At 43.3% G+C, this 12,375-nt stretch overlaps 1 protein-coding gene across 4 annotated transcripts in view; it reads left to right on the forward strand.

Moving 5' to 3' along the window:
* Nucleotides 1-259: 259 nt before the first annotated feature.
* LHFPL3 (LHFPL tetraspan subfamily member 3) overlaps nucleotides 260-12,375 on the forward strand; it is a 246,487-nt gene continuing 234,371 nt past the window's right edge. For all 4 annotated transcript variants that reach the window (XM_050323650.1, XM_050323651.1, XM_050323649.1 and 1 more), the window contains exon 1: nucleotides 260-741. In XM_050323650.1, the coding sequence (XP_050179607.1) occupies nucleotides 273-741 (469 nt within the window). In that variant the 5' untranslated portion in view covers nucleotides 260-272. The remainder of the gene's footprint in view (nucleotides 742-12,375) is intronic.

Consider the following 12,375-nt stretch of genomic DNA (forward strand, 5'->3'; position numbering starts at 1 on the left):
GGCGGCGGAGGGCGGGCTGCGGGGCGGGCGGTGCGCGGCGGCCGGCGGCGCTGCGCTGCGCCCCGATAGGCGGCGGCGGGCGGTGTCGGTGCTGCCGCCGCTGCTGCTGGCGCTGGCGCGGAGCCGCTGAAGCCCGGCAGAGGGGCTCGCCGGCTCTCGCACGCAGCGGCGGCGGCGGAGCGCGTCGCGTCGAGCGGAGCGAGCGGGGAGGCGGCGGAGGAGGAGGAGGAGGAGGAGGAGGAGGAAGGGGAGGGGGGACCTTCTCGGAGAGGATGCCCGGAGCGGCTGCAGGGACGGCGGCGACAGGAGCAGGCTCGTCAGGAGCAGCAGCAGCGGGGATGCTCCCGGCTCAGGAGGCGGCCAAGATCTACCACACCAACTACGTGCGGAACTCGCGGGCCATCGGCGTGCTCTGGGCCATCTTCACCATCTGCTTTGCCATCGTCAACGTGGTGTGCTTCATCCAGCCGTACTGGATCGGGGACGGCGTGGACACCCCGCAGGCGGGCTACTTCGGGCTCTTCCACTACTGCATCGGCAACGGCTTCAGCCGGGAACTCACCTGCCGGGGCAGCTTCACGGACTTCTCCAGCCTGCCCTCGGGAGCCTTCAAAGCTGCATCCTTCTTCATCGGGCTCTCGATGATGCTCATCATCGCCTGCATCGTCTGCTTCATCCTCTTCTTCTTCTGCAACACAGCCACCGTCTACAAGATCTGTGCCTGGATGCAGCTGACCTCGGGTGAGTGGGGGCAGCGGCCCCGGCGCTGGGGGGCTCCGCGCCGTCCTGCCCGGCCCGGCCCGGTCCGGCCCGGCCCCGCGGGACACGGGCGGCTCCAGAGAAACTTGCGGCCCGGGCCAGGAGGGGGTAGAGGAGCTGCGGGCGGGCAGGGGTGCCCCGGCGGGGTAGGTCGGGGAGGGGATTCCGGGGGTGCCGGGACACCCCGGCAGCGTTGCAGAGCGGTGCCGGTGCTGCCCTGGGCGGCCCTGCTGCCCTCCTGAGGACCGGGCGTGGGCCGAACCGGGCTCAGACCGCAGCTCCTCGCAGCCCTCCGAGGGTGCCCGAAGGAACCGTCCGGTTTGGGTCTGTGAACCGACCCGTGAGCATCACACCGCTCCCGGGCGGGCGGGCGGCAGCGGCCGGCTATCCTCCAGCGCGTGGTCTGCTGGAAAGGTCAGGAGAAAATGGCAGTGGGGACACTTGGAGCAAGCGACGGGGGGTGAAGGCAGCTGCCAGCCTGTTGAAGGCTAGTCCCGAGCCCACGTTTCCACCTGGGCAAGGCAGAGCCCACTTCGGCTCAGTGGGAGGGGTTGGCGAGGTTTTTTACTGGCGAATTGGAAGGGCAGCCGAGGTCGTTGAATGTGGCATTCACGAGTTTTAGTTGGGGTCTGTTTTGTTTGCTCATAAGGTTTATTTCCCGCTGTATAAGAGTGTTAAGAAAAAATTAATTTCAGTTGCTAATTTTGTCTCAGAAGATCTGAATTCGTTTGACTTTCCCCAGAACATCCCGTGTCTCCCTGGGGAAAGGATATGATAAGACAGAGGGAGAACACCAGGACATCCCTTTTTGCATTTCCAGCACAGCATTCCCTCTGAGTTAGTAGAGAACTGGTGATTTGTGTGCAGCTGGGAGGATAAGGAGGAGAAAAGAATGATCTGTAGAGTTGAGATAGTAATAAAAGCAGTTTTGGCAAGACAGAAAATATCAATTCTTCCATCATTTGGGAAGAAAAAGGCTAAAATCAAAGCATACCTTTTACATATCCTCCTGATAAAACCCTGAAATTGTTAAGTTTTGGTTTGCAGGAATAAGCTGTTAGGGAAACTGAGCAAAATGTCTCCCAAATGGGCTCACAATCACTTTTTCAGTCCCTTCAATTGACCTACATTCATTTCAGTTTTCTGAGCAATAATTCTTTTGAGTTTTTTTGCTGAACAGCTTCAGCATTACTCAGTTTGCCACCTAGTCCATAAGACTTAGTGGAAATCCCTGGTTTGTATGAAACTGCTTTAACCATTTCTTTCTGTGATGCTTTTGTGTGTGTTATTATATATATGCTGTTTCTGTCACTGAAATTTCCTTATAATTTCTTTTTTTATCACTTGGGGATTGATCTTCAGTCATTTGAGGGGGGTAGATTTTTCCCCAGTTTCCGTGAGTTTGGGTTTGGGTTCCTTATTTCTTCATTGGGAATCCCCTTTGATACTGGTGGCTACTCTTGTCTATTCAGTGGCATGCCTTCTGATATGGTCTGGTTAATTGTACACAGTCATGTCACTTGGCTCCAGGCAGGGCAGACTGTTTCATCTTTGCACTGCTGATGTCTCCTCTGCTTCATTAAGGACTTCTGCTTTCAGCTGTCTCCTCTCCTTATGGCTCTGCTGCTAAAAGGTGGCATGAATATTCACTGCTTTGGTGCATTTCAGCCTATTTTGTTCACGTCCAGTATGCAGTAGGACAGCACAATTTCCAAATCCCTTGCACTTTCCAACATCAGAGATAATGATGTTCTATTTATATGGTTCCACTTCTTCCTGCCAACAGACACTAGTGCAAGGTAGATAAAATGAATCTGATTCCTTTGCTGCATTTCTCTACAGGTGAATAATAATGTTAAGAAACCACTGCATGCAGCTGACCTACTGGAGCTCAACCAGTCTGTACCATGCTGCACATGTGCAGGTGCGACACTGAAGATATGTTTTCAGGCAAAGCAACCCAGAATTTTTGTCATCTCCAAATCTAGTAGATGCACTGTTGGCATTAAAAGTTAATAAAATGAGTTTTGTATCAGCAGAAGGATCATTTCTCAGACTTGCTTCCCCCCCAAATTAAAACAGTAAGGGAGTATGTGTATAGCCAAGTGGTTATTGGTCATCTTTCCCAATTTGTATGTGAATGCCCTGGAAGAACTAGAACAATGTTGGGTGTTGAAAGAGCCTGACTTTGTTGTCTGCTGAATGTTTTACCTTAATTCAGCATTTACTTGACTGTTCACTTCTGTATTACCTAAAAAAGTTTCCTCAAAGGGAGAGAAAACTACCATAAAGTCCATATTAGTTTGGGATTCACCCCTTGAAGAAGAAAACAGTGGTGGGAAAGAAGGAAAACTTAGAGTACAATGTGCAGGACAAGACAGTTATAATGGTAGGTTTTCTATAAGCTACATGACCTACTTCTGTTACTATTTTACTGTTTTGAGAGCATAAGTAATCGACAATAGTAATATTAAGACACTTGTTTCACAAAAAACAATACAGTAATGTCATCTACATATGCAAATAGTTCTGTGTAGTACAGGAACAAAATTGAACCTGAAGTAGTAAAATAAACAATTATACGAGTATAGCTCTGATTTTGCTTGCTATTATGTACCTTCATAGTGTTAGCATTCGGTTAGATCATATAATACTTAAAACTGATGTAATTTAAATCTTCTTAGAATCAGGGTTCTGACGTGGGATCATGCTTAGTTTAGGATTGCAAATAAAATCTTAGGAACTCATTTCTTTAAAAAGAAGATTTTGATCACATTCTGTCCTGCATGAGTCATTATAAATTGTCAGCATGATATAGCTCTTGTTTTGAAGAGGTGTTTTTTAAATAAGAAAAAGATAAACAGTATGTTGGACACATGCATTTTCATTCCTTGTTGCTGTCTAATCATGTCTATGACTAGACATGTTTATGACATGATTAAGAAGAAAAATCCTAGGAAAAAAGCTATTTCCTTTGTGTATGTGAGTACAACATACATTAGATGACCTTATAATTTGGCCATGACTTAGTCTGCTTGTTTTGTTGTGTGTGCCTAATGCTGTCAGGGTACACTTGATGCTTTGAGAGCCAGTGTTGGCAGCCTCGTTCTCCATCCCCTAGACTCCCCTTCTGCAATTGCAAGATCATATGTACAAACACTTGGATGTACATTTAAATTTGAGCAGCTGCATGAACAGAAACACTTGGTGAAAACATTAGAAATTAGATATTATTGTTCTTTATTACCCCACATCCAAGGGTTGCAAGAAACCTCACAAATAGAGATAATTGTTGAGATTTATTCTTTTACAAGTTAAGTAAATTAAACACTTCAGTTCTGTCATTGTGATTTTTTCCATTATTAGACATTTGTCATTACTTTTTTCTTTACTAGGATGTTACATGTTACAAGAAAGAAGTAGAGAAAGCAAAACAAAGACATAGAAGTGTCCCATGGACAAGTAGGATGAAATCCTACAGGAAGAATCATCCCATGCCCACAGGAAGAAGACAGTCAAACATGAAACCTCTGTGCTTTGGCTAACCACAGGTCCATCTAGTCCAGTGATCTCTGACAGTGGTCTGTAACGTGGACCCACAGAAGCATCAGAGCAGCTAAAACTCACTTTACGCTCAGTACTTTCTGTTCTCCAGCACTTGTACTCTGGGATTTCCTCAGATGGATCTTGGCATTTAAAAGCTCTTGCTGATATTTGTTTTGTTGAGACTTGGGTTGCTTTTTAACCTGTGTAAACTTTCATCATTTACAGTGCCCCAGAGCAAGGAGTTCCACAGCTTAATATGTGCTGTGTGAAGATTCAGTAGTGATTTTTTTGTGTTTTAAACCTTTTGCCTGCTCATTTCATTTGATCCCCTCAGCTATCGTACTTGAAGAAGCCATGAACAGGGGACTTGTAGATGCATTCCCTGTGCTGGCTCTGATTACACCTTTGCTGTATCCCCTCAGTTACCTGTTTTTGAGACCGTTGGGTTCTTGGTCAGACCTCAGTTGTTAGGTTGTACCATATTTGTGATCATCCCTGCTGCCCTGCCTATGACCATTTCCAATCTATTGTATCTTTCAGAGGTGGTGGGACCAGAACTACACATGATATTCAAGACTGACAAACCAGCCATTCATATAGTAACTTAATAATATTCTCTCTTTCGTTCTTTGTTCCTTTCCTAGTAGTTACTAAGACTCCCTTCTTCCCTATTAGTGAACAATGGGATGATGTTTTTGCAGAACTACCTATTATAACCCTAAGATCTCAGTCCTGAAGTGGTAATAGTCACCTTGGAGCATCTAATTTTGTGTAGTTAGGTTTTTTCCCTTCAAAGAAATTTCTTCATATTTGTTTATCTACACTGACTTTAATTTGCCTTTTTATTTCCTAGTCACTCGATGTTGTCAGGTTTTTCTTCATAGTCAGCCCTTATCTTAGCTACCCTGAATGAGTATCAGCAGCAAACTTTGTCACCTCACCATTTACCCTGTTTTCCAGCTCATTTATAAATAAGTGAGTAGCTCCCAAGTTCCAGCACAGATCCCTGCAGGACTCCAGCACTGACCTCTCTCCACTTGAAAAATTGACAGTATTTTCCTACCATCTGTTTCCAATTATTTATCCTTACAAGGACATTTATTTTTATCCTCTGGGAGGTTAGGGCTTTTAAGACTGATGAATGACAGATTCATCAAATGTTTTTTGGAAATCCAAGTAGACTTTGTTAACAAAAATTCCAAAGCTACTTGTTGTTTTTTACATCTTGGGAGAACTCTAATAATTTTGTGAAAAAATTACTTAAAAGAGGTGTGTTGGTCCTATCTTACTCACTTCCTTTCATCACACAAATATGCCATGTTTGTACATGTGCTGACATACACTGTTTCCTTCACAGTTCTACCAATTTATGTGGTACAAGTGTCAGACTTTCTGTGGTTTCCCAGGCTTTCCCTGGGCTTGTTTTTAAAACTTGTTTCCTATTACTCAATTGACAATTCTTTGAAGCTATGAGAGGTTATTACATGCTACAGTTAAAGGTTCACTTAAAACAGGGAATTGTTTCAGAATGAAAAGATGGAATTCTTCATTGCAGCTGTGTGCAGTGCTGTCTGCAGGACCAGGTGACTTTTATATAAGAGTCTTAAGAGGCTTGACCTTGATGCTCTTGGAGCCTTTGTTACTGCTGTTTGTTAGATCTTGGTATAGGGGTAAATTCAAGAAAGCTAGGAAAAAACCCAGCCTAGCACCAGAGTTTGAGCAGGGTGTCTAGTGGAATCAGACAAGGATCTTGTTTGTAGTCTCAGTGACCTTAACAATTTGTTGAGAGAGTAACTTACATTTATGGCTGCTGAACTTTGCAGGTGGTACAAAAATTATTTGTTTAATAAATTGAGTTAAGGATTGCTAATTCCATTGACCTGGCTTTGAACACTCCAAGGGATGGGGCATCCACAACTTCTCTGGGCAACCTGTTCCAGTGCCTGACTACCTTCTCGGTAAATAATTTCTTGCTAACATCTGATCTAAACCTATCGTCTTTCAGTTTGAAGCCTTTCCCCCTTGTCCTTATAAGAAGTTTCTCTCCATATTTCTCGTAAGCTCCCTTCACATGCTGGAAGGCCACAATTAAGTCACCCCAAAGCCTTCTCATCTTCAGGCTGAACAATCCCAATTCTCTCAGCCTTTCCTCATAGGAGAGGTGCTCCATCCAACTGGTGGCCCTCCTCTGGACTTACTCCAACAGGTCATGTCCTTCTGTGCTGGGGGCCCCAGAGCTGGATGCAGCACTCCAGGTCAGGTCTCCACAGAGCAGAGCAGGGGGCAGAACCCAGTTTAGAGAGTTGTGGGGAACTATGTCAAAGGCTTTAAAGAAGGCCAGATAAATGACATCTGTAGCCTTGCCCTTGTCCACTGATGTAGTCACTCCATTGTAGAAGGCCACTAGTTTGGTCAGGCAGGACTTGCCCTTGGTGAAGCTGTGCTGGCTGCCCAGAGTCACCTCCCTGTTCTCCATATGCCTTCGCATAACTTGTGGGAGGATCTGTTTTATGATATTCCTAGGCACAGAGGTAAGGCTGACAGGTAGGTAGTTCCCAGGGTCCTCCTTCCTACTCTTTTTAAAGGTGAGTACAATATTGCCATTTTTTCCAGTCACCTGGGGCTTCACCTGGCTGCCGTGACTTTTTAAATATCACGGAGAGTTAGACAATTCCCTCAGGACTCAGGGATGCATCCCATCAGGTCCCGTAGACTTATGTGTATTCAGGTTCCTCAGGAGGTCATGAACCTGATCCGTACTTACAGTGGGAAGCACTGTACTTCCCCAATCCCCATTCTGCAGTACACTGGCTTGAGAGGTGTGGGAACAGAGGTTGCTGTTGAAGACTGAGGCAAAAACAAAATTGTGGAGTACCTCAGCTGTCTCCTTGTCTGTTGTTACCAGTTTTACAGAATTGCTGATTGGAGCGGTACACCTTCTTTGACCTTCTTTTTCTGGTTGTTATACCTGTAGAAGCACTTCTTGTTATTCTTTGTGTCCACTGTCAGGTTCAGTTCCAGCTTCAAAAAATATAGGAGGTGTCCTATTGATGAGAGAATTATGAAAATTATGTGTTACAGGAAACAGTTATTTAGAAGAGAAATGAGAGACTTTGGTAGATGGACATCTGCATGTCAGCTCTCACTGCAGTGCTGCACTTAAGAAGTCCAACGTCATTCCTAAATGTGTATGCAAAAAATGGGACTGCCTTTGCCCACAGTGGTTCCTATGCCTGTTCTGTCTAGGTCAAACATCTTTCAAGAATCCCTTTCAAGTATAAAGTAGAAAGGATCTCAGAACTGATTTAAATAAATGAAAGAAGAAGATCTAAAAGGATGAATTTTCTTGCTATTCAGAAGAAGATTAAAAATTGACAGATGATGGCATATGAGGACCTACAGGGGGAGATTTCAAGTCATGCAGTGCTCCTTAACTTGACAAATGCTGTGTTTGGAAGCTGAAGTTACACAAATTTGCATTAGCCATGAGGTATGTACATTTGTAACCTTCTAAGTTTCATTTTTCATTTGTTAATTGTCTTTACTAACTCACCAGAAGCAAAGGACCTTAACAAACACTGCTGCCAGCTTTTGTTGCCACTGTGTGCCCAGTTATAAAGCAGGAGGCACATCGGAGACGAAAAGGAGAGGAAGACAAGTCCAGGGACATTGAGGATGTTTTGAGCTGAGTTTCAGTACCAATGCTGACTTTAATAAGAGCATAAATACCCCGCTTACTACCCCCAGGGTGAGGTGACAGGATGTTTAGTGGTCTCTGCGCAGTAGTGGGTGTTGGTCAGACCATCAGGTAGAAAATTCTGAAAAATCAGGACCATGGTAAAATGATGATTGCCTCTGCATTTTGGGGAAATGGGATGCTGAAGCTGTACAGGCAGGCAGGGAGGAAGGAGAAAGGCTCTCCTTGCCAACAGACTGTCTCATCAAGCCTATAAGGACATCTAATTCAAGCAGGCCTGGTGCATATGCTTCTTTTTCCCAGAGAAGATCATGCTGCCAGTATGATTTTCTGTCTGTTCAGCTCCAAACAAAAGCTTCCCACTGCACTTCATAGAGATCCCCAGAGCCTCCCTCTTCCTTGCCTGGGAATGCCCCATGGCAGCCTCTGCTCTGCTGCTGTCCCAGTGGCTGTGATGAGTACTACCATTCCAGCTCAGGAAGTTCTCATGTCCTGATAGTAGTCCAAAGGTTAGCTGAGTAGGTTGGAAAGATGAACTGGAGGTTTTAGTAGGAAGTTGTGGGTGAAATGAGTGATGGGGCTGTACATGCTTTTCAGTTTCGTTACTTTGAATTAAACATTTTAGTGTATTTCATGCTTTGGCTATAAAATTGAAGGTAAAAGGTATATCTTGTGGACAATAGAATTGAGGGGAAAATGCAGTGCCCAGTGTGTCCTCTCTAAGTCATTTCTGTCCCCAAATATCCTGTGCCCACAATACCAAAAGTTCTCCCTTGCATATTGTCATCTCATGCCTTTGGTAGCTAAACTCTCCCAGTTCCTCACAGGGTCTTCATCTATGCAGTTGACAGAGGCATAGCATGTGCTATGCCTGGCAGAAAGCTGTTTGTCTTTTGGTTTGATGTCCTGAAGTTGCCATCTACATTTGTTAAAGGATAAACTATTCCTGTCTTTCCACTGGTGGGAAATTGGGATTCTTTCTGCTCTGTCCAGGAACCAGCTTTTTCACAAAACTTGCAGGAGTTCAGTATTTTGGAGACTTGTAGCATCAGTCAAATTTGGTTGAAATTGGTCATCAGGCTCAAAATCACACAGCCACATCAGTCTTGATCCCAGAGGGAACCTGTCTAAAATGTATCATGTAAAAAGTGTGTATCTTTTATTTGTATGAGTGATTTGAGATTTTGATAGCAAAACTTGGTTTTGAAGGATAAAGGTGTTTTGGGAATGGAAAAGAGATACTTTCTTTTGGTTTAGAGTGTAATAAAAATTTCAGTGTCTTATAACTCTCCCAATTGCCTTTTATGAACAACCTGGGGCTATGGTCCACGGTTTGAAAAACAATAAGATAACAGAATAGTAAGATACAGAAGGAAATGCATAAAGTTATCTGGGCAATTTAAGAACAAATTCCATTTCACTGGGAAAAAGTATATATGTGAGGGAAGCGAGAAGGGGAGAAAGAAATTGGGAGAGAATTTCGAAGAGGAGTATATCACCTATTGAAATGTGGGGAGCTGAGAACTTGGATATAGCTGGGAAAGAGAAATGGGAGTGGGGTTTGGGAAAGTGGTTGATGTCAGTGCAGCTCTACTTTCTTGCACCTGAAGGGGCATCAGTGGCATAGGATACTCAGCTGCTGCCGAGTTCTTTCAAAAATTCCATCTAAAAGTGTAATGAAGAAAATTACTATATGGCAAAATGAAGCCAGAAAGAGTGGTAACATATGGATATTTTCAGCAGTAAAAAGGCATGGAGGAAAAGGCAGCTAGATTTCAAACATGAAGGTTATTTTACTGTTTGAGAAATGAACCTTTTTAGTACTGTGGTATAAACAGCATTAGCTTTGATCTTGCAAACATAAAGACAGCAAACATATCAGAACAGAAAATCTGTGGTATGATCAGACAGTGTGGACTCAATATTTGAAAACTAACAAGATCCGGCTGTGAGGAATGGCAGGGTCACAGTACTAAGGCATCACAAAGGAAAAAATAAAAACATTTTTGCTCAGAAATGGCAAAATGAAGAAAGAGATGTGAACAAGGCTATAGCCTGGAAAGTCTGCAGAACTCGATAACATCGGTTGCTATCAGCATTGTTAAAAATGCAGTGGCAGCATGACAGTGAATAGCTAGAATATGCATTACTGTGTGGAACAGTGTGCAGCTCCCAATTACTAAGAGGGAATTATGGCTAGAATCCTTAAAAAGGGGAATATAATAGACTTCAAAATCTGTCTATTCTAAGAAAGATATTATCCATCTTCACATTGGCATTCAGAGATGCAGAAGACTTGAAACAAGCTGGCCTTAGAATGAGAAGGTCATACTTACCAGGGGAAAAGGTTCCTTTATTTTCTCCTTGAGAAGCCAGATGCAAATTTATGAATTTCATTGATTTTAAAAGGTAGCTGATGGCCTCTGTGGAGAGCCTCTTTGACACAAGCACATCATGTGTTATTTCAGAGAATATTATTCAATCAAGTAATTGAGAGTGCATCAGTAGAGAGATCTACTGAATAAACGGTTTGAAATAAATTATTACAAACAGTTGATGAGTTGTCACACATTCCACTTTCCTTATTTTTCTGGTTATCTTTCAGAAAGGAAAAGTTTATAGAGAAGAAAGCTAGGCTGGCTGTGCTTGCAAGGTCAAAGACAAATATTCTGAGTTGAGAGGTTTAGAAAAAGCTATTTGTGAAACCTTGGGAGGTTGTTTACTGCTAAAAGTCAAAAGTCACGTGCTTTACTTTGCAGAAGTTGATGGAATAAGGTGGGTGATCTCATACAATTAGTGTGGCCAGGATGTGTATTGTATTGCCGTGCTAGACTGTACCTTTGCAACCTACAATAGTTTATTTGTTGTGATGAGCTTTGTGTGCAGCAGAAGTGTGAATAAAATAGGACAAGGTCCCTTAAGATCAGGGAAGATTTTAGTAGGGAGAAGTGGGTTAGGAACAGTGTCTGCTTCTCCTGTCTGACCTTTTGCCTCTTCTTCTGGAATAGCAGGCTTCTGGAGTGGCTGCAGAAGGGTGAATGCTCCTCAGCTGTATGAAGCTTAGTCTGTTGATGGGGGCAAGAGCCTTGGAGAGGGTTGTTTTGCCCAGATGACAGTGTGTAGGCATGAAACACCTCCATAAACACCTCTGTGCCTCTTGGAGAGACATTTCCATACCGAGCCATTTCAGCTTGCCAGCGCCCAGCAGAGGGATGCAGTTGCTATGCCTGTACCTGCAAATTAAGCATGTCCAGAACCACCCTCTGCTGCAGAGTCAGCTGGCACACTGGCCAGTGTCCATTGTATTGCATTTTTTTACCTTCTGAAACTGGGTCACTGGACTCATACTGCCTGTTGGGAACCATTCCTGGCATGTCCTAACTTGCAAACTGTGCCCTGGCAATATTTTGGAAGATTGTTAGATAGAACAGACTACAACCACTCCTGTGACACATGCTGGGGGACAATTCTAACAATTTAATAGTGTAGACAGTTGAGTTTCAAAGCCTGGGAATGCTTCCTGGCACTGCTAAATTTATCTGCGTAGACACAACCAATATGTAGCCAAAGTTCAAAATAAGGAGCTCAAGAACTATCTGTGTGGGAAAGTTGAGATGACGTGGGATTTAAACTTTTAATTTAAACCCATTTATAATTTATACTATGGCAACTCAGTGCCATAGTATAAATTTCTAATTTGCTTTGTTTAAATTGACAGTAAATAATCTCTGGATGAAAAATTCACATGAAGTTAAAGTCAGCTTTGAAGCTAGACTTAGTAATGATCTTGAAAAAGAAAGGTGTTTTAACCTTTGGCAAGAGGAGGAAGTTATCAAAAACACAGAATTGAGCCACAGAAAAGTTTTTAACCTAGAGATAGTGCGAGAAAGTTACCTATGAGCCTAAAAATCATAAATGAGTCTTATCTCTGATATAGACTTCATGTTTCAAAATCAGATTTCCCACAGGTGTTTTCAGCTTGGCTAAGACTTATTTGAACACTATAGAACTGTTATGCATTGAGTGCATATACTTTAGAGATGTTCAGTGCAGTTTCTTAAAGAGTTAATTCAAAGTTTTAAGATTAGTTCCATGGGAGAAGTATTAGCCCTTCCATTAAAATTATTCATCCTTGTAGCTTTATGTTCCTCAAAGAAAGTTAATTATTACTTGGTTGCTGTGTCTAAGTATTTAACCTTCCTATTACTGATGAAGTTATATTAGAACATCATTAAAGTAAAAAGCTTGAAATTGTAATTCATGGCCATTATACTAGAAAAATATAGTCCAGAATAGTCCAAACATGCAGATGGCTTACCAGCCACAGTCACTTGTATTTAGTTCATGCCAGGCATTTGTATTTGATTGGATTC

This window comes from Myiozetetes cayanensis, unplaced genomic scaffold (assembly GCF_022539395.1).
Source record: "Myiozetetes cayanensis isolate MyiCay16 unplaced genomic scaffold, myiCay2020 scf3, whole genome shotgun sequence".
Lineage (NCBI taxonomy): Eukaryota > Metazoa > Chordata > Aves > Passeriformes > Tyrannidae > Myiozetetes > Myiozetetes cayanensis.